This window comes from Eriocheir sinensis, chromosome 35 (assembly GCF_024679095.1).
Source record: "Eriocheir sinensis breed Jianghai 21 chromosome 35, ASM2467909v1, whole genome shotgun sequence".
NCBI classification, from domain to species: Eukaryota; Metazoa; Arthropoda; class Malacostraca; order Decapoda; family Varunidae; genus Eriocheir; species Eriocheir sinensis.
The window spans coordinates 8,986,186-9,005,760 of record NC_066543.1 but is presented as its reverse complement, the minus strand read 5'-3'; the positions used below and the strand labels follow the sequence as shown (position 1 = coordinate 9,005,760).

At 44.3% G+C, this 19,575-nt stretch overlaps 1 protein-coding gene across 2 annotated transcripts in view; it reads left to right on the top strand.

Moving 5' to 3' along the window:
* Positions 1-19,575, top strand: part of LOC127007360 (carbohydrate sulfotransferase 11-like) — a 194,791-nt gene that overhangs the window by 115,091 nt on the left and 60,125 nt on the right. For both annotated transcript variants that reach the window (XM_050878237.1, XM_050878239.1), the window contains exon 3: positions 735-876. In XM_050878237.1, coding sequence (XP_050734194.1) covers positions 809-876 — 68 coding nt within the window. In that variant the 5' untranslated portion in view covers positions 735-808. The remainder of the gene's footprint in view (positions 1-734; positions 877-19,575) is intronic.

The following is a 19,575-nucleotide window of genomic DNA, read 5'->3' as shown; positions in this document are numbered from 1 at the left end:
TTTTTTTTTTCAATATTCTTTTTTTTTTACTTGTTTCCTTTTTAGTTTCACGTTGGTTGGTTGTTTTCCTAATCTGCGTCTACTTTTTTTTCTGTAATTGAGCTTATGATCATACTCCGAGCGATGCGTCCACGGAGTTTCTTTCTTTCATACAATTTCAGTGTTTTCCTTGTTTGAGTTTGTGCACGTATTTTGTTTCACTGCCCTGCGTGTACTTTTTACCCCCCCTTCCTCGCGCCGGAACATACGCCCTGCAGTATTCACGCGTGCTGGTGTGTAGTTCGTCCTTTGTTTTAATAATTCGTGTTGCTATATTTCATGCCTCCTTTTGTTTTTGTTTGTGTTTATGACGGCGATACTATTTGTTCACCCTTATTTGCACGAGATATTTTTTCCTTATATTTTTCTACGGCTTTTTTTCCGTGTTCTTCGTTGAGTATTTGTCATTCTTTATCATTATTTAGATTGGTGTTTGTTTGCGTGTTTACCCTCTCGCCCCGTGCATACATTTCCTCTCCTTCTCCATGTTTGCACGTACTCTTGTTCCTATTGATATGATCCTTGTAATTTCCGTGTTTTTCGTCGTGTTCGTCATTATTTATCATCATTTGTATTGTTGTTTGTTATGCGTGTTTTTCACTCTCACGCCGCGCATCAATTATTCATCCCCCTCCATATTTACACGTTTTTTTTTCTTTTGATGTTATCCTTCTAATTTCCACTTCTTGTTCCAGGTCACCGCGCGTCACTGTGCAGCGCCGGGCCGTGGAGGAGTGCCTCGCTGAGCTCAGGTGGCCGAGGCTTCAGTATGTCTCCTGTTAATGCCTCGTACTTAATGCCGTCCACCTACTGCTTCCTGGGGCACTTAGTCTTCAGGTAAGTGGAATGGACAGTGCGTGGCGCCCGTGAGGTGAAGGTCTCGCTGCGAACACGCACCGCAGATAGATAGATAGATAAATGTAAGTAGGCTATAGATTTATTTACCTGGAAGAACGAAAATATAGCACAGCAACATCATCATTTAGTGTATAAAAAATGAACACACACACACACACACACACACACACACACACACACACACACACACACACACACACACACACACACACACACACACACACACACACATATTTACACTGAGAAACGAGCCGCACCACAACATTTTCCACTTAAGACTAAATGCAGAAGGAAGAAGATTAGGGGGCCAAAACACAACACACCTGTCCACTTCTTCATTCAATTCTTTATGTGTACCTGGGGCTTCCTTGCCGCGTTGCGTGCCGGGAGGTGAGACAGACGGTGGCCTCCTTTGCGTCACGTTCAGGAGGAGGAGGAGGAGGAGGAGGAAGAGGAAGATTCGTTAGATCTAGAGGCTCTTTTGAATATTTTAGCCCCCGAGCGGTCTCCAAACGTCAATTCTTTATGGTAGCGTTCGAGTTTTGGAGATACAGGGAAGGAATGGGCGGACAGAGTGGCGAAGTGTTGCTTCGTTAGGCTATACCTGATACGTTTTACAACCTATACATGATTCTCTCTCTCTCTCTCTCTCTCTCTCTCTCTCTCTCTCTCTCTCTCTCTCTCTCTCTCTCTCTCTCTCTCTCTCTCTCTCTCTCGTCCTTCAATACCTTGGCGCGGTGTTATGGCGTTATTTCACTCCGATGGTCGTGTCCGGGGCCGTTGTTATCTCTCGCACTCCTGATAACTTATGAGGCATTTCTCGATAATCCCTCTGACGACCCCTTGTCACGCCACCCTCCCGTTACGGCGGCGTTATGCTGGTGTCGTTTTGCTCCTCCACCGTAACGTCCGGACTCTTATTTATCTTTTTCGCTTGTAGTTGGGGAGAGCGGGAAGGGAGGAAGGAAGGAAGGGAGGAAAGGAGGAAAGGTATGATTGCGCCAAAGGTAATGAATGGTATGCCTTTGTTAGTGTGAAGGAGTGAGGGAGAGTGAGGAATATGTTTTATTTGTGTGTGTGTGTGTGTGTGTGTGTGTGTGTGTGTGTGATATTAGGTAAGGAAGAGTGACGTTGTATTCCATGGTGAGAGTGAAGGCTTGTAGTTTTGGGTTATTGTTGTAGCGCGCTGAGTTTGTTTTTGCCTCGTCGTAGTTGTGTTCGATTAGGCAGCGGTGGCGGTGATGAGGTGGCAGGGTTAGTGATGTGCACGAAGGGGTTGTGACGGTGAAGGGGTGAGAGGTGGTTGGGATAGGTACTAAAGTTACAGTGGTGAGGTTTGTTGTGGGTGGTTGATGATGGTGGTGATGAGGAACTAAAAAAAAAAATAGAAACGGGTGCAAATGTAGTGGAGTGGTACTGGGTGTTGGATGGTGTAGGGGGTGCTAGCTCGCATAAAGGGACGAGGTTGAGAATGTAGTGAGTCTAGTGACGCAGCAAATTAACAGAGCTAAGTTGAGTGTTAAAAGTATCGGTTGTGTCTATGTGGAATGATGGGGGAGATTATGGCGTGGGTTTTTTATTTCAGGGGTTATTAAAGTCGTGTGGAGGGTAAATAAAGGGTATTTTGCAGGACTCTGAACGTTCTCTGTAGTAAGGAAGACCAACATTAACAAAAATACCCAAAAGAAGAGGATGCTGAGGGATGAAGTTAAAGGTGTGCTGTTTTGTGTTCCGTGTAAGTGAAGAAAAAAAAGGTTATATTGAGGGTTGGAGCAAGTTTGATTTACGTTTTGTGTGAAGTGATGGGTGCCTTTGTGGCGTGTAATGTGGCGTGAAATTGTCACCGCTGGGATATTGTGTGTGTGTATGTGTGTGTTGTGTGAGCATAAACTTCTACTTAAATCAACATCAAAGGTATAAAGGCGTTGGGAAGGCAAGGCAGCGACACTAAAGGATGGAAAGTCGTACAGCCATGGAAGATTGAGAATAGGATAGTGTTGAGTGACAGATGGAAGGCTAGGCATGAAGGATGAAAAGTCGTGAAGTCGTGTGAAGGTTGAGAATAAGATAGTGTGGATTGACAAGTAGAATGTGGAGCGCATGTATTGTAGAGATCTTTATATGCCATGTAGAGTGGTAAGGTGGTATGGTGCCTAGTGGATTGGTGGTAGTGAGGGCGTTGTCGTTTTATGGTCCTATGAATTACGAGGGTAGTTTCATTATTAACAAGTCGACGGAATAACGATGACGCGAGACGGATATTCCCTTGTCTTGCATTTTATTTCCCCTTACAAATGTGAAAAGGACAGATAATCGCACCTATGACAGGCTCTCCTTTCCCGGGCCAGTCTTTGCCGACACTTTCATTATGACAGACGCCTTTCGATACAGACTTTATTGGGAATGACTCTACGTGGTAATGACTGCCTATTAATTGCCTCGGTTATTAATAGTCGCGCTAAGAGGCCCATAAAAAATAATTAGAAGTGAGGTATGGGGACCTTAATGAAAGTGAAAACAGTTTAGGAGCTCCTAATGACTTTTGAGCATGTAATAACTGACATCTCTCTGTAAAGGAAACTTGGAATACGGTTGGGTGACGGTTGCGAGTAAAAGTAGGAGAAACCAAAGCTATTTTTTTCACAGCAGAGGAAGCAGTTCAAGGGCAAAATATAAAAAAGCTCGCTCTGCACTCCTCATGTAACGAAAATAGAATGAAAGGCCGAAAGGAGAGGGTCGATATCGGATGGAGAGGGTCGATATCGGATGGAGAGGGTCGATATCGGATGGAGAGGGTCGATATCGGATGGAGAGGGTCGATATCGGATGGAGAGGGTCGATATCGGATGGAGAGGGTCGATATCGGATGGAGAAGGTCGATTTCGGATGGAGAGGGTCGATTTCGGATGGAGAGGGTCGATTTCGGATGGAGACTCACTGAAGGATGAAAAGTCGTGTCGCTGTAGTCCCATCATTAGAAAGCCGATAGTAACACGGAACCGCCACACACATACTTCATCACTTTACATTTCCATGGCCAGGAGCTGCCCGCCGTGCTACAGAGGAAATGGCAAACCACGCAGAACAGACCTACAAAGCCGGCCTTGGCCGCCAAATTTCCCCCGAGGCATGACTTTGATGTTTCAGCTTAAGACATTAAAGAAAACTGGGAATCGCTGGTCTAGACGACGTGCGCGAAAAGAGGAAACAAGTGACAAAAAGTGCAGGTTTTAAGGTTAATTGGGTTTGGCCGCTGTACTGCAGGAGGTGTGGAGCGTGGTTCGCATTTTTAAAGGTCTAGTGGAGTGTCGATTGCTTCTGACAGGTGTATCGAGGGGTAGCTGAGTGTTGCAGGAGCCGAGCGAAGGAGGTAAAGGCTGGGCGTCGCGCTGTGATGTTTTATGTTGGCAAAAACTTTCAAAAATTCCGTGCAGGTAATGTTGGGACAGGAAAGACTTGAGGCGCAGTGTTCCTGCCGACACTGGCGGATGAGTGGAAAGTCGACTTAGAACACACAAGCTAAAAGATAAAATGAATAATATGTATCCGTAAATATTCATAGGCGCATAAGAAATACAAAAAAAAACACATCACGAAACCTGAACCAGCAAAAAATAACAGCGAAAAAGATAAAACGAACATGTAGAAATCCAAGAAATAATAAAAGACGCAAAACGTAACAAAAGAAAACGGCAAGAAAAGAAAGAAAAACGCCGAAGTAAAAAAAAATAATACTGTGAAAAAACGCAGCAAAGGCAGAACTGAGGATGCAAGGGATCAGGAATATCTCTCGACGACGAAGGAAAAGGAAAATTTCGGAGATGGAGAAAAAGGAAGCAAAATCATCCCTTGGCGGCGCTGCGGACATGTTTCCCTTAAGCATTTCTTGATCGAGGACGAGAATCTGGAAAAACCTGACACCGCCCCAACGCACTGCCTGATTGGCCCCGGCGGAGGAAGACGACCGAGTTTGTGCCCATCTCTTCCTTTCCACCCCATCGGCCTCCCTCTCTCCCCTCCTTATTCCTCCTTTTATGTTTTCTTTGCTCCATTTTCTCTCTACTGCTGCTCCTTCTCCTCTAGATTGGGTTCCTAGTCCTTCCTTTTCTCCCTATCTTTCCCTTGCCTGCTCCCTTTCTTCTCCCATCTGCCTCATCGCTTCCTTCCTCTCTCCTCCTTTTGTGTTTTCTTTGCTCTCGTTTCTTCATCCTTCCTCGTCCTCTCCTCGTTTCCCATGTCATTCAAAAGGCCACCGCCCATGACATGAAGACTGATTGCATGTGTGTGTGTGTGTGTGTGTGTGTGTGTGTGTGTGTGTGTGTGTGTGTGTGTGTGTGTTTACCCAGTTGTATTTACCCAGTTGTAGTTTTACAGGGCTGGGCTTACTCCTGTGTGGTCCCGTCTCCGTATCTGTATTTGTCCAACTTTTTCTTCCTGTGTGTGTGTGTGTGTGTGTGTGTGTCTGTGTGTGTGTGTGTGTGTGTGTGTGTGTGTGTGTGTGTGTGTGTGTGTGTGTGTGTGTGTGTGTGTGTGTGTGTGTGTGTGTGTGTGTTTTGGTTCGTGAAAATATGCGTTGCAAGCCTGCGATGATAAACACATCCATATATCACCTTCAGCCCACCCACCCCACAACGTATACAGAAACAGAATCGAGTTCACCTAAAGAACCAGTGCGAGACAACACGGACAGCACACACACAAACACTCACCCGACTTGCTCCTTAGCGTTGATACCCCCTCAGGTTTCGCTCCTCGCCGCTGGCCGTCGCCCGTGCAGGAGGCTTAGCGTTCCTGGTGCCTCTTTACGCCGCCAGGGCACCGTCCTTAAAAAATCACCGGCGTCTACTCGAAGTTTCTTACAACCGCGTCAGGCCCGTTACTTTGCCGCTCCGCCACCTAACCCTCAAAGACTCCATGTCACTTTTGTTGCCTTCACGTCACTCTCAGCGCATGTGTCCGTGTATCCTATAATACCTCAGGCTTTCCCTTTTCAAGTTGTCTATTCATATTCAATAATGGAGACATTTCCCGTACTCCACATCGCTCATAGCCCGTTGTGTCGCTCGCAAGTGTCAAACTCAGTGGAAAACTTTACAAGATGCAACAATTTTGAGTCTGCCAAACGATCTCTGGCGTGCGATCACAAGCTGTTTCTTTGGTAATCTTATGCGAGCGATGCGTCCCGTTGTGAGGCGCGGAGGGTGCAGGGAGAGGGAGCGACTGTATGAGGTGCCGGAGCGAGCGAGGCAAGACCATGTGCAGCTCACCGGAGGCAGGACGCGACTGGCTTGCGCGCTCTGAGACTCCCATGTCCCGTTCACCCACTCCCAGGACTCCCTCACTCTCCCCCACCCTGATGCACCCTCCTACTCCCCTTCCCCCATCCATCCACCTCCTGTAGTCTGTCTCAATAATCCACATTTGATCATCTTAAGCATCATCCATTTCGTAGACTGGCTTGTCCCATTCACTCCCTCGCCTTCTACATCCGCCCACCCGCAACGACCCTGCCTCCATCCACCTCAAAATGTCGTGTGTTAATAGTCCACCCCTCGTCGTCCCGCGTATCTCCATCCATCTCATCCTCTTCCTTCCGCCCACGCCCGACGAAGATCACCGCCCGGGAGTCATTGCCGTCCAGATGCTCTTGACGCCTCCTCTTCCTCCTCCGCCTCCACCAACACCAATCTTCCTTATCTAAACATCGCCCACGGTCAGTCATCCACCGCAGCGACCATCTCAGCGCGCTCACTTCACCCCTTCGTCCTCGTCCTCAGTGACACCACCACCACCACCGCTACCACCCTCGTCACAGCCATCCAACTCGCCCACATTTTTTCATCTTCTCCCATTTATTTTTTTTTCCCTATCGTGGCATCAACGCTTCCCTTCATTCATCATCTGTTCCATACGTTTGGTCCACTTTTTTCTCTCTCTCTCTCTCTCTCTCTCTCTCTCTCTCTCTCTCTCTCTCTCTCTCTCTCTCTCTCTCTCTCTCTCTCTCTCTCTCTCTCTCTCTCTCTCTCTCTCTCTCTCTCTCTCTCTCTCTCTCTCTCTCTCTCTCTCGTCCACCTGGTCCGCGCCCTCACACAGGTGGCAGGTGTAATAAAGCGACACTCGCATTTCTTATTTAAATAGCAGAAAACAGATTCGTTCTAATTAACAACACATGAGTTTTCCGTAGAGTCGTCGGGTGGGTGACGGTGTGTGTATCCTCGTGTTTGCTCTCCTCATCACCTGTCTGCCTTGATACACGCCTCTGCTGCTAGTCGTGTGTGTGTGTGTGTGTGTGTGTGTGTATCATGGCAGGTAGGTGATGAGGAGGACAAACACGAGGCTGGTCACATCGCCAGGCTCCCGCCAACTCTACGGAAAACTCTTATGGTGCTAATTAGAAGGAATTCGTACTGCAAATCGTCGCGCTTGCCCCACAACCGAGAAGTTTCGGGTTCAGTTTACGGGCGGAGTGGAAACGGATGCGCAGTCTCCTTTAATCCGTGACAGAGCATCAGATGGGTACCGGGTGTTAGTTGTGGGTTATGTCTCTCCTCCTCCGCGTGTGTGCATGTGAGGATCCGTCACATGAGAGCTCCAGTTTCAAGTTGAGGAGGATGTTGGTCTATCGCGTGATCAGACCATGGTGAAATACACACACACACACACACACACACACACACACACACACACACACACACACACACACACACACAGATCTGTACTAGCTCGTATGGACAGCCGCATGGACAAAGGGATCGGGGGATATGGGGAAGGTATCCGCAGCAGAAGGGAACACACCAACCCTCCCCGTGTCCCCTCTTCCTTGCGTCCCTCCCCTCCCCCTGAGCGAGATTTTTATCACGGCAACGAAGAGAGAGAGAGAGAGAGAGAGAGAGAGAGAGAGAGAGAGAGAGAGTCCCCATATATTCACATTTTCCAACCCTTGGTCGCCAGATGGCCGCAGTGTTGTCCCGCCACCAGCCTGGACGAGCCTCAAAGCTGGACTTTTAAACACACTCGTCGCCTTTTCCTGCGCCGCGTCAATCTCCTCATCCGCGCTGATTACATTTATTTTCCCCTGGCGGCAATTAAAAGTTGGGGGATCATCATAAGCAAATCACCGTTACTTATTACCATAATTAGCGCGTCATAATTAAGCATATTCACCAAGCAATCACTGCCACAAAATCAATGCTTTTAAATCATCACAAATTTTTCGCCATAATTTTTTTACAATCATATCGTTATTGGCATCATCAGTAACTCGTTTTCTAGAATGAAGAAATGGATTACAGACATTAGAAAATATGAAAAGAGTGGCAATAGAGTCAATAGCAGTAACATAGTTCATTAATGATGTGTGTGTGTGTGTGTGTGTGTGTGTGTGTGTGTGTGTGTGTAAAGAAAGAAAATTATAGATAATTAAAGGATGCAGAAAAAAAAAATCGATATTTCAGGCAGTGGCACGGTGCCGTACGTACTGGAGTTAGTGAAATTGTGATGGGCTGAAGGCGCAGATAAACTCTCGAAGCCATGAACCGCGGGGACCCCTTTGGCTCAACGCTAACTTCTCCGCCTCCTGTTTGGGGGTCCCAAACTCGAATCCCGGGCGGAATGTTTGTAAAGATTTATTATCTTGAATAGGTAGATCAAGTTTCGTGTGTTCCGTGACAGATGGCGCGTTTAATGTTGGAAATTGAGTCCCGTCAGAAAGTATTAGCCGTAAGTGATAATCTGATAAAAATTAAATGAGATTTAACACACACACGCACACACACACACACACACACACACACACACACACACACACACACACACACACACACACACACACACACACACACACACACACACACACACACACACACACACACACACCTCATCTAGTTTGAAATAAGTCTCATTACTTAATATGCTTTTTTGGATTTTTGGATTACACATATATTTTTTTTTTACATCTAAGGAGACATTTCAAGGGCGCAGAGAAAAAAAAAAGCCCGCTACTCATTGCTCCCGAACAGAGGTCAAAGGAGTGTCCAAAAAGAGAGATCAATTTCGGGAGGAGAGGTGTCCTGACACACTCCTCTTGAAAGAGCAAGTCGTAGGCAGGAGGAAATACAGATGAAGGAAGATTGTTCCAGAGTTGACCAGCGTGAGGGATGAAAGAGTGAAGATGCTGGTTAACTCTTGCATAAGGGGTTTGGATAGTATAGGGATGAGAATGAGTAGAAAGTCGCGTGCAGCGGGGCCGCGGGAGGAGGGGAGGCATGCAGTTAGCAAGTTCAGAAGAGCAGTCAGCATGAAAATATCGATAGAAGATAGAAAGAGATACAACATGGCGGCGGAATTTGAGAGGTAGAAGACTATCAGTATGAGGAGGAGAGCTGATGAGACGAAGAGCCTTTGACTCCACTCTGTCAAGGAGAGCTGTGTGAGTGGGCTACCCCCCCCCCCCACACACACACACACACATGAGATGCATACTCCATACGAGGGTGGACAAGGCCCCTGTAAATGGATAGCAACTGTGCGGGGGAGAAGAACTGGCGGAGACGGTACAGAACGCCCAGCCTCGAGGAAGCTGATTTAGTAAGAGATGAGATATGAAGTTTCCAGTTGAAATTTTGAGTTAAGGATAGACCGAGGATGTTTAGTGTTGAGGAAGGTGATAGCTGAGTGTTGTCAAAGAATAGGGGATAGTTGTTTGGAAGATTGTGTCGAGTGGATAGGTGGAGAAACTGTGTTTTTGAGGCGTTGAAGGACACCAGGCTCCTCTTGTCCCAATCGAAAATAATAGTAAGGTCAGAGGCTAAGCGTTCTGTTGCCTCCAGCCTTGAATCGTTAAGTTCCTGTAGGGTGGGTCTTCTATTAAAAGAAGTTGAGTAATGCAAAGTGGAGTCATCGGCGTAAGAATGGATAGGACAGTTCGTTTTGGAAAGAAGATCATCAATGAGCAACAGAAAGAGAGTGGGAGATAGGACAGAACCCTGTGGGACACCACTGTTAATAGTTTTAGGGAAAGAACAGTGACCGTCTACCACAGCAGAAATAGAACGGTCAGAAAGGAAACTGGAGATAAAGGTACAGAAAGAAGGATAGAAACCGTAGGAGGGTAGTTTGGAAAGCAAAGATTTGTGCCAGACCCTATCAAAAGCTTTTGATATGTCCAGCGCAATAGCAAAGGTTTCACCGAAACGGATAAGAGAGGATGACCAAGAGTCAGTTAGGAAGGCAAGCAGATCACCAGTAGAACCCCCCTTGCGGAACCCATACTGGCGATCAGATAGAAAGTTAGAAGTGGAAAGGTGCTTTTGAATCTTCCGGTTAAGGATTGATTCAAAAGCTTTAGATAGACAAGAAAGTAAAGCTATAGGACGGTAGTTTGAGGGATTGGAACGGTCACCCTTCTTAGGCACAGACTGTATGAAGGCATACTTCCAGCAGGAAGGAAAGGTAGATGTTGACAGGCAGAGGCGAAAGAGTTTGACCAGGCAGGGTGACAGCACGGAGGCACAGTTTTTAAGGACAATAGGAGGCACTCCATCAGGTCCATAAGCCTTCTGAGGATTGAGGCCAGAGAGGGCATAGAAAACATCATTTTGAAGAATCTTTATAACAAGCATAAAAGAGTCAAAGGGGGGATGAGTAGGAGGAATATGCCCAGAATCGTCCAGAGTGGAGTTTTTAGAAAAAAGTTTGAGAGAAAAGTTTAGCCTTAGAGATAGATGAGACGGCAGTGTTGCCGTCAGGACTGAGGAGTGGAGGGAAAGATGAAGTGAAGTTGGAGGAGATGTTTTTGGCTAGATGGCAGAAGTCACGGGAAGAGTTAGAGAAAGCAAGGTTTTGGCATTTTCTATTAATGAAAGAGTTTTCAGTTAGTCGGACAATAGATTTGGCACGATTCCGGGCAGAAATGTAAAGTTCATAGTTAGCATTAGTTTGAAGGCTTTGGTACCTTTTGTGAGCTGCCTCTCTATCATTGACAGCACGAGAACAAGCGTGATTAAACCAAGGCTTTTTAGCGTGAGGAGTAGAGGAAGTACGTGGAATGTATGCCTCCATTCCAGAGACAATCACCTCTGTGATGCTCTGAGCACACACAGAGGGGTCTCTATCCTGGAAGCAATAATCATTCCACGGGTAATCTATTTAGGTTATAATTAGGGTATCCTTAAACATGACAGGCAGCAGCTTAATGATAAGAATCAACAGTGGAAAAGTATTTATTAACTAATAGTTGTATAACTGAGGGTGCATTTATTAATTATTAGAGTAAGCAAACATGGGGATTGGGTATCATTAGGCTGCCTTAATGATTAGCCAATCTCATCCCTCTTCCTGGATCTATAGCAGACCCATTTTTTTTATTTGTACGAGAGAGAGAGAGAGAGAGAGAGAGAGAGAGAGAGAGAGAGAGAGAGAGAGAGAGAGAGAGAGAGAGAGAGAGAGAGAGAGAGAGAGAGAGAGAGAGAGAGAGAGATACTGATGATGTCAGGGTATTTTTAAACACATAACAGGCAGCTGCCTTTGTTAAAAATTAACGAAAGAAAACTTATTTTGTCGAAAACTCTTATAACAGAGCATATACGAGGTCATTCAATACACACATATAAAGATCGGTTAGGTTTTGGGTGTCTTACACATGAGAATCAGTAACTTCGACAAAGAGAGCTCATTTTGTTACATTGAAAGTCGCTACTGAGGATGCATATATTTATTTCCGAAACAGAAGCAGTGTTTGGAAAGACATTGTGCAAATCGTCAAAGGAATGACTTTCCGAATGTGTGAGCGAGAAGTAAAGGTGTCAAAGAGGAAAAGAAAGTTGGGTTTAAGGAATGGGATGGCGCTGCGCTGCCTCAGAAACAGTGTTGTAGATCGGCGGAGCGGCCACATGAGGATCAGTGGAGCAAGAAATGCATATTTGACGTTTGTCTCGCTGTTCCAATTATAATACTTGTAACAGAAAAATTGTCCTGGTAGATTTTGCTCAGTTATAAAAATGAACATTAATCAGATAAACATTATTTCGACAAGTTTATTTTCACACTTCGGCCTTTTTTTTTTCTTTTTTTTTTTTTTTCACCAGATGCGTTTGAATTGGAGTGGTGCGATTAAAAGCACGACACTATCTTGGCAGCCCGGGGCAAGGTGAGGCTAATAAGTGAGAGCCTTGGGTCGGCTCCACCTCTGATCTTAATACCAAGAACTGTTCAGTTGTAACCTAAGGCCATGGTCTTTTTTTACTCGATGTAATGTGTATATTATAATGTACATGTGAATGTGTGACTGTATGTCGCAACACCATGGCACAGCCGCACCTACGTGTTAGTAAACATTCTATGGCGCGGCTGTGCCATGGTGTTGCGACATACAGTCACACATTCACATGTACATTATAATATACACATTACATTGTACTGTACTTTTCATGTTCCTCTGTTGCTTCATATCTGCAAATTTTCATTGACGTAACTACCATCCTGTCAGCTTAAGCACAGACTGTTGGGCCAGAAGTCACGAGGGTTGCAGCTTGTTGAATATCCACTCGGTAGTATGCGGTATAGATGTTCCAAATATCTAATTGTTTTCCTTCCGTCTCTATAACAAATATCTAATTGTTTTCCTTCCGTCTCTATAATCATTCTATTTTCATTGTTTTCACTTTTCCCCTCTTCCCCTTTTCCCCTACCCACCAAGAATCTCTAGAAGTTAATATGTTTGGTTTATTGTGCATATGAATATGTAAAGTAGTTCTACCTCGTGTTCCTAATAGGTTTTTGATGAACTTGTATGCTTTACTGGTCCCTGATTATGCAGCTAGCTTAAATATGTCGCTGTGTAAAGCAGATGTACCAAGAGGCGTTGATGTGCTCCTCATTAACACACACACACACACACACACACACACACACACACACACACACACATATACACACACTCATCTGGACCCAGGAGCATGTGTGTCTGTACCTTGAAACTTATCACAGCTGCTCATATGTAAACTAGGTGTAAGAGGAGTCCCTAACATGTTAATGATTAACTTAAATACAGGCGACGACCAGCTGTGCCTCCCCCCTCTCCCCTCCCCCCGCCTTGCTCCCCACACCCGAGTAGAAATATTTGATGTAATTTCTCCGATTTTCATGTTTCAACTTTTCACGCGCGTGGCTCTTGTTTTTTCCCGAGTTGCGTGAATTCAGCGTAATTTAGCCTTGGCAAAAAAAACAGTAAAGGTCAAGGAAACACAAGAAGTAAGACATTAGTTGGATATTTTCATGTTGTTGATGCAGAAGTACGTGATATAAAGTTCTGTGTAACGAGAAGTACGTGTGTCCTTAGGAACTATCTACATATAAAACTATCTGCTTTAAGACTCCCTGAATACCTGCCGCACCTATTGTGGAACTTTGTGAGCTTCAAAGTGTAGGGCAGTGAGTGACTCATGAGTGGGCGAGGATAAATAAGAAAGAACGGACAGCAGTGAAATATGAAGGCGACAAATGGTGAGGAAATAACAACACACACGCATACTGGAGAAAGATGATGACGGATGAGAGTGCTACTTAGAAATACACGTAATTTAAACATACAGTGACAAACTTACTAACGCGGTACAGGAAAGTTTTGTATGTACAGCACAAATACCCCCCCAAAAAGTGTGTGTTTTCGGGGACGAACGTGATCAAGAAAAAAAAAAGTGCTGTAGTTTGGAGAGTTGAAAGAGAACGGCAAGAGAAATGTATGGGAAAGGAGGCGGAAAGGAGCCGAAATCAACGTTTTTGAAGAGTTAGGGAACGACTCTGTTAAGGGGGGTGAGAGAGAGAGAGAGAGAGAGACGATGGAAAATAAAAGTGAATGAATGAATGAGAGGGAGAGGGAGGGAGAAAAAAGTGAGTGAGTGAGAAAAAGTTGTGTGTGTGTGTGTGTGTGTGTGTGTGTGTGTGTGTGTGTGTGTGTGTGTGTGTGTGTGTGTGTGTGTGCTGCATACATTTTTCCTCCCCCTGAGTGGCTCCCAGCGGCGGCTTTGATGAACCTTAATGACACCTGTGACCATTTTGTCGCACGTAAGTAGACGTAATGATGCTGACCATGGCGAGGACGACAGTGATTATGATGATGATGACGCTGATGAGAGGTGAAGGTCATCTTGATAACGAGAAAATTGTCCATAACACACACACACACACACACACACACACACACACACACACACACACACACACACACACACACACACACACACACACACTTTTCTCACACACACACACACACACACACACACACACACACACACACACACACACACACACACACACACACACACACACACACACACACACACACACACACACACACACACACACACACACACACACACACACACATCATCATCAGCTTCATCTTCATTCACCTCCTCGTCTCCCTTCTCATCCTCTATCAATCATCAGTATCATTCTCTCTCTCTCTCTCTCTCTCTCTCTCTCTCTCTCTCTCTCTCTCTCTCTCTCTCTCTCTCTCTCTCTCTCTCTCTCTCTCTCTCTCTCTCTCTCTCTCTCTCTCTCTCTCTCTCTCTCATAATATTCAACTTTTCTCTACTATTTCCTCTCCCTCTCTTTTTTCTACTCCGTCATTGATTTCGTTTTGTTTGAATTCTTAAGTTTTCGTTCTTAGGATGTCGAGATTTTTTTTTTTTTTTTTTGGTTAGGGGGGGGCTTGTAAGAATCATTTTAGCCATGCAGTCTTGTTTTTTTTACCAATCTCTAAGTTCTTTTTCTCGGTCTTTTTTTTTTTGGCATTGAGTTTCCTTTAAAAGTTCTTATCATTTCTAACTTCCACTTTTATCTTCCCTGTACGCTGTGAGTGGGTGGGTGGGTGAGTGGAGGAGTGGGATTCTTACTATGGGTGAAGTGTAAAAGTATATGTATTGTAAATTTCGATCCTCTCTCCCACCTGTGATCCTCCTCTTCCTCTCTACCATTGCCATTCTCATCATCACCCTTTTCATCCTCTCAACTTTTTTTTCCCTTTCGTCCCCATCCTTCCTCCTCCTCTCCCTCCTCTTCCCCTTTCTCCTCTCCCTCCTCTACCTCCTCCTTCACCTCCCACTCACAGAAGGACAGACACAAACACACAAAATCATGTAAATTGAAAGACAAACACACACACACACACACACACACACACACACACACACACACACACACACACACACACACACACACACACACACACACACACACACACACACACACACACACACACACACACAAGAGCAACTTTATTAATTTTTTTTTACCACCCAACTGTGGAAGAGCAGGAGGTGAAAAATGACGTTTCCTCAATGTGCCGCCTGATTATGAAAAGAGTTGATGTTTTTTTTTTATTTTTCTTTGCTTTTTTATTATTTTTGTTATTGCAGGGTTGCAGAAATTTTGTGATAAATACAAGTAGTTCGCACTCATCGCCTGCTTCTGGAGCTTATCTGTGTTGTAGTGTAGTGGTCCTCAGCCTTTGTCCTCCTATGTACTCCTTGGTCATTTCCGGCAGTGGCCACGTGCCTCTCACTAGTATCTTGGTATTTATAGTGGCGCCACCTTGCATTGGCTCATGCTGCCCCCCGGAGCTCATCTTTGATCCTAGAATCTAGAGTCCGGATTGATAGGTGGTCTTCTGGACAGCATGTGGGTAGTCTTAGGCCACTCGGCGGTGAATGAAAAATCCCAGCTATTGAGATGATGATACTAGTTACTAATATAGGCAAAATACTATGACTGCCGCAAGGAAAACATCTAAAGCTAATGAACCACACACTACTACTGTATACTTTGCATTACACTCGCCTATGAAGATATAACCAAAATCGGGAAATCATCAGACAGGAGTAAACAAACCGAAAGGTGCTGGACGTGGACGAATGGACGAGAGAGCCTGGGGTTGAAGCAGGCAGTCACCGCGGCACCCGTGACGTGAAGTGGACGCATATTAAGGGTGCGATAGAGAAATGGCGAGGGTAACTTATATTTTGGCTTCCCAGTTTTGTGTGACATGTATAGTCGAATGACGTAAACTCCTTTACCCCACTGAACTGATTCTTGACCTGATTCTTGTTTATGTATGCCTAGCCGTAAATCTATGGCTATAAAGTTTCATATATTTAACTTGTATAAATTACTCTGATTACGCTGGGATCATTTCTACAGTATGATGATATGACTTGATTTTGTAATACTTTTAAACTTCGATATTTTGAGACTCCGTGTACTCCAAGGATTCCACTGCGTACCCCACATTGTGAGCATCTGGCGCAGTAGTTTTGTGGCGAAGAGTACTGAAAGACAAAGATGAAGAAGAGGAGGGGGAGGAGAAGAACGAGGAAGAAAAGAAAAAAAATTATATATAAGAAAAAGAGGAGGAAATGGTAAAGATAGCGGCCAAGAAGAATGAGAAAGTAAGTGGAAGAAAATGCGGGGCAAGAATTTTCAGCATGGTCCAATAACATAATCCCGCGCGTTGTGGAGCCGAAGACTTTTCTCTCCTCCTCACCATTGATTTTTTTTTCTTTGCCCCCTTTTTTACCCTGAACATTTTTTAGTTCCTGCTCCTTTTTTCACTTCCTCTTCCCCTCGCCGCTAGTATATTCCCTCCCAGCCAGGTATTGCCCCAACAAATAAGTTTCCCCCACCTGCTAGATTCCACACACACCCTCTCCCCTCCCCTTCCCTTCCCCTTCCTTCAGATCCCACCCTATCCTTTTTTTCCCTTTGTGCAACTCTACCCTCCTCCAAAGCCCCTTACCTCTCTCCAATTTTTCCCTCCGTCTCCTGAATCATAGAGAGAAGCAGGAAAAGTTTACTCAGCTCCTCTCCTTTCCTAATCTTCCCCTTCTCCCCACTTCTCCCTTCTCATCGTCTCTCTTCTTCTTACTTTTCCTCTCCTCTATACTTATCCCTCTTATCCTTTTACTCATATTTTTTTCCTATCCTTTCTCCATTTCTATATTGGCTACCCAACTTCATATAACTTCCTTTTTAGCCTCTCCAATTATCCTTCCCTTTTAATTCAATGCCGCTCTCCTTTCTCATCCTTATATTTCTAATCTCTGCGCCTTCTGGAGCTTCAGCCTCCTTCCTGTTACTTGCATCTTTTTTCCTTTGTGTGTGTGTGTGTGTGTGTGTGTGTGTGTGTGTGTGTGTGTGTGTGTGTGTGTGTGTGTCAGACTTCCTTTCCTCCCCCTCCTTGCTCCACCTTTTTCCTCCATAACCCTCTCCCTTCTGTCACGTGTGAATGATGGTCTTGCATATTGATTCACTCAGCTGGGTCCCTCTTAACATAATTTCAGTGTTTTGAGTTAATTTCATAAGCCTTCGTTCGGAAAAAAACGGATTACGTACACCGAGTATACAGTTTTGCGCCATGAAATTGAGCTTATTTGCGTTAGTGTAATATAATTATTATAATTACGAGGTTTCATTACCCTGACTAGTGAGGATGCGGGGCACTTCATTACAGTGTGTGTGTGTGTGTGTGTGTGTGTGTGTGTGTTTATTTTTATGTATGCGTTTGTGTACGTGCACGTGCGTGCTGTCGTGATTGATTGGAACATAGGAATTTATTAGCAAACTGAATTTGTATGAGTGCAGGCTATATATTTTCAATATAACAAGTGTGTGAAACCAGGCTAATGTTTATGAAACATAGATGATAAAAGTTTCGATAGTGACTGCTACGATAAAAAGAAAATATAATCATATTATCATTATTATTATTATTATTATTATTATTATTATTATTATTAATAATAATAATAATAATAATAATAATAATAATAATAATAATAATAATAACAGTACTGATGTTGGTGGTGGTTATGTATTATATTTAATTGTTGATTTATTATTCTTATTTTATATTATTATTATTATTATTATTATTATTATTATTACCATTATTATTATAACTAACATTCTTTATCATTACCATTACTATTATTTTTGTTATTACAAACGTTTCGTGTGAGACTAAGAAAGTGAAGCCCTATTTCCATGTGTATTTTTTTTTAGTATAATGAAATCTAACACGCCTTTATTTTATTTTTTTCACTTCAAGAAAGCAGAGATCCATTGGGACTACTAAATTTTTTTTTTAAATCTATAGTATCCGAATTTATCTCATTGACTCCAATCTCCTTTAAAATATAATACTTTCCACTCGTAACAATCTGCCGGGATGAGTCTCTGAAGCAGGACTACTCGACTGTTGTTGCTTAAAATAATGAAGAACTACATGCATACTTAAGAGTGCAAGTATGTGTTTATATCAGTGGACCTTGGTTAGGCAAGGTCCACTTGCCTAACCAAGCGGACCTTGGTTAGGTCCACATGGACCTATCCAAGTGGACCTAACTTTGTTAGGTCCACTTGGTGAGTTCACTTGTGTGAACTCACCAGTACACGTGGATGTGCGCGCCGTGACGGGTGACTGGTGTGCGGTGTTTGGCTGCCATGCGGGTTAGATGGCTTTGTACATTGTGGTTTATTTGAGCTGATTCTCTACCTGAATGTTGCTGTGAGCTGAGTGGGCCAATATTTCAAGGTGTACAGTGTAACATGTACATTTGTTTTGTGGATGTTTTACAAAACCAGTGCCTGTATATACTCAAAAGTTTAGTAGTGAACCAAAGGCATTCCACCGAGTTGAAACACTACCAATAACAGCAGTAACGGGACGAAAAGGAACATAGAAATACATGGAATTCGTGTCTGCTTGTATGCACCTTTCATAAAGAACATTTTTAGAGGGTGAGAGAGCGAGGTTGTAAATCTTCGTTATTTCCTTACCTAGCTTCCCCTCTTCCCCTCCATCACTTTTGCTTCCTTCGTGCTTCCCATTGTCAGCCCTTTATTCCTTTATTCTCCCCGTTCTCTCCTTCCTCCTCAAAGCCGTCCCTTGTTTTTTGTGCCATCCTACCTTTCCTTCCTTTCTCCATTTCAATATGGTGCCACGCCGAACTTAGCTGCCTTGGTCACTATCCGATAAGCTGTGTGCAGGTCCGGCACGTCAGGTGGAGGTAAGGGAGCACGTCTGATGCTTATTATTTTATGGGTGAAGTCATAGATCTTCATTTCCAATATGGAGTTACACTTGTATTGCTACGCTCATCTGCCAATACATTGCCTTACAGGTGTTGGGGTTATGATGGACTTTGGGCATCTGATAGGTGATTATGAAAAAAATGTTGGTACTCCATCTTTATTATCACAAGAAAAAAGTTTACTGTAAATACTGAATTTTTTTTTATTTCGGCGTACCACTGCCACCAGACAAACGGTAATAATGCTAAGCGCCCACATGACTGCAAGCCCGAAACGTCTTGTACCACCTTTTTATCTTAAGTGGAGGGAGGCAAGGTACAAATGAACGCGTTACTTTAAGGTTATCTGTTTTGTTTCATGGAGGGGAAAAACCCTGTAAGCTTCTTGCTGATATGAGATGGAGTTTGAAAGCGTGACTTATTCACCCACGGTCTGATCACATGCTGAACTCGTGGTCGCCAGCGAGTTTCCTCCCTGGAAATAGCTCCTATTTTGAGCTCGGAGGATCACCGTCCCCCCCTCCGCCTTGCTCAAGCGGGTGTCAGGAACTCAGTGTTCCCTAAATATTCGGGGAAAAATCCCCAAGTT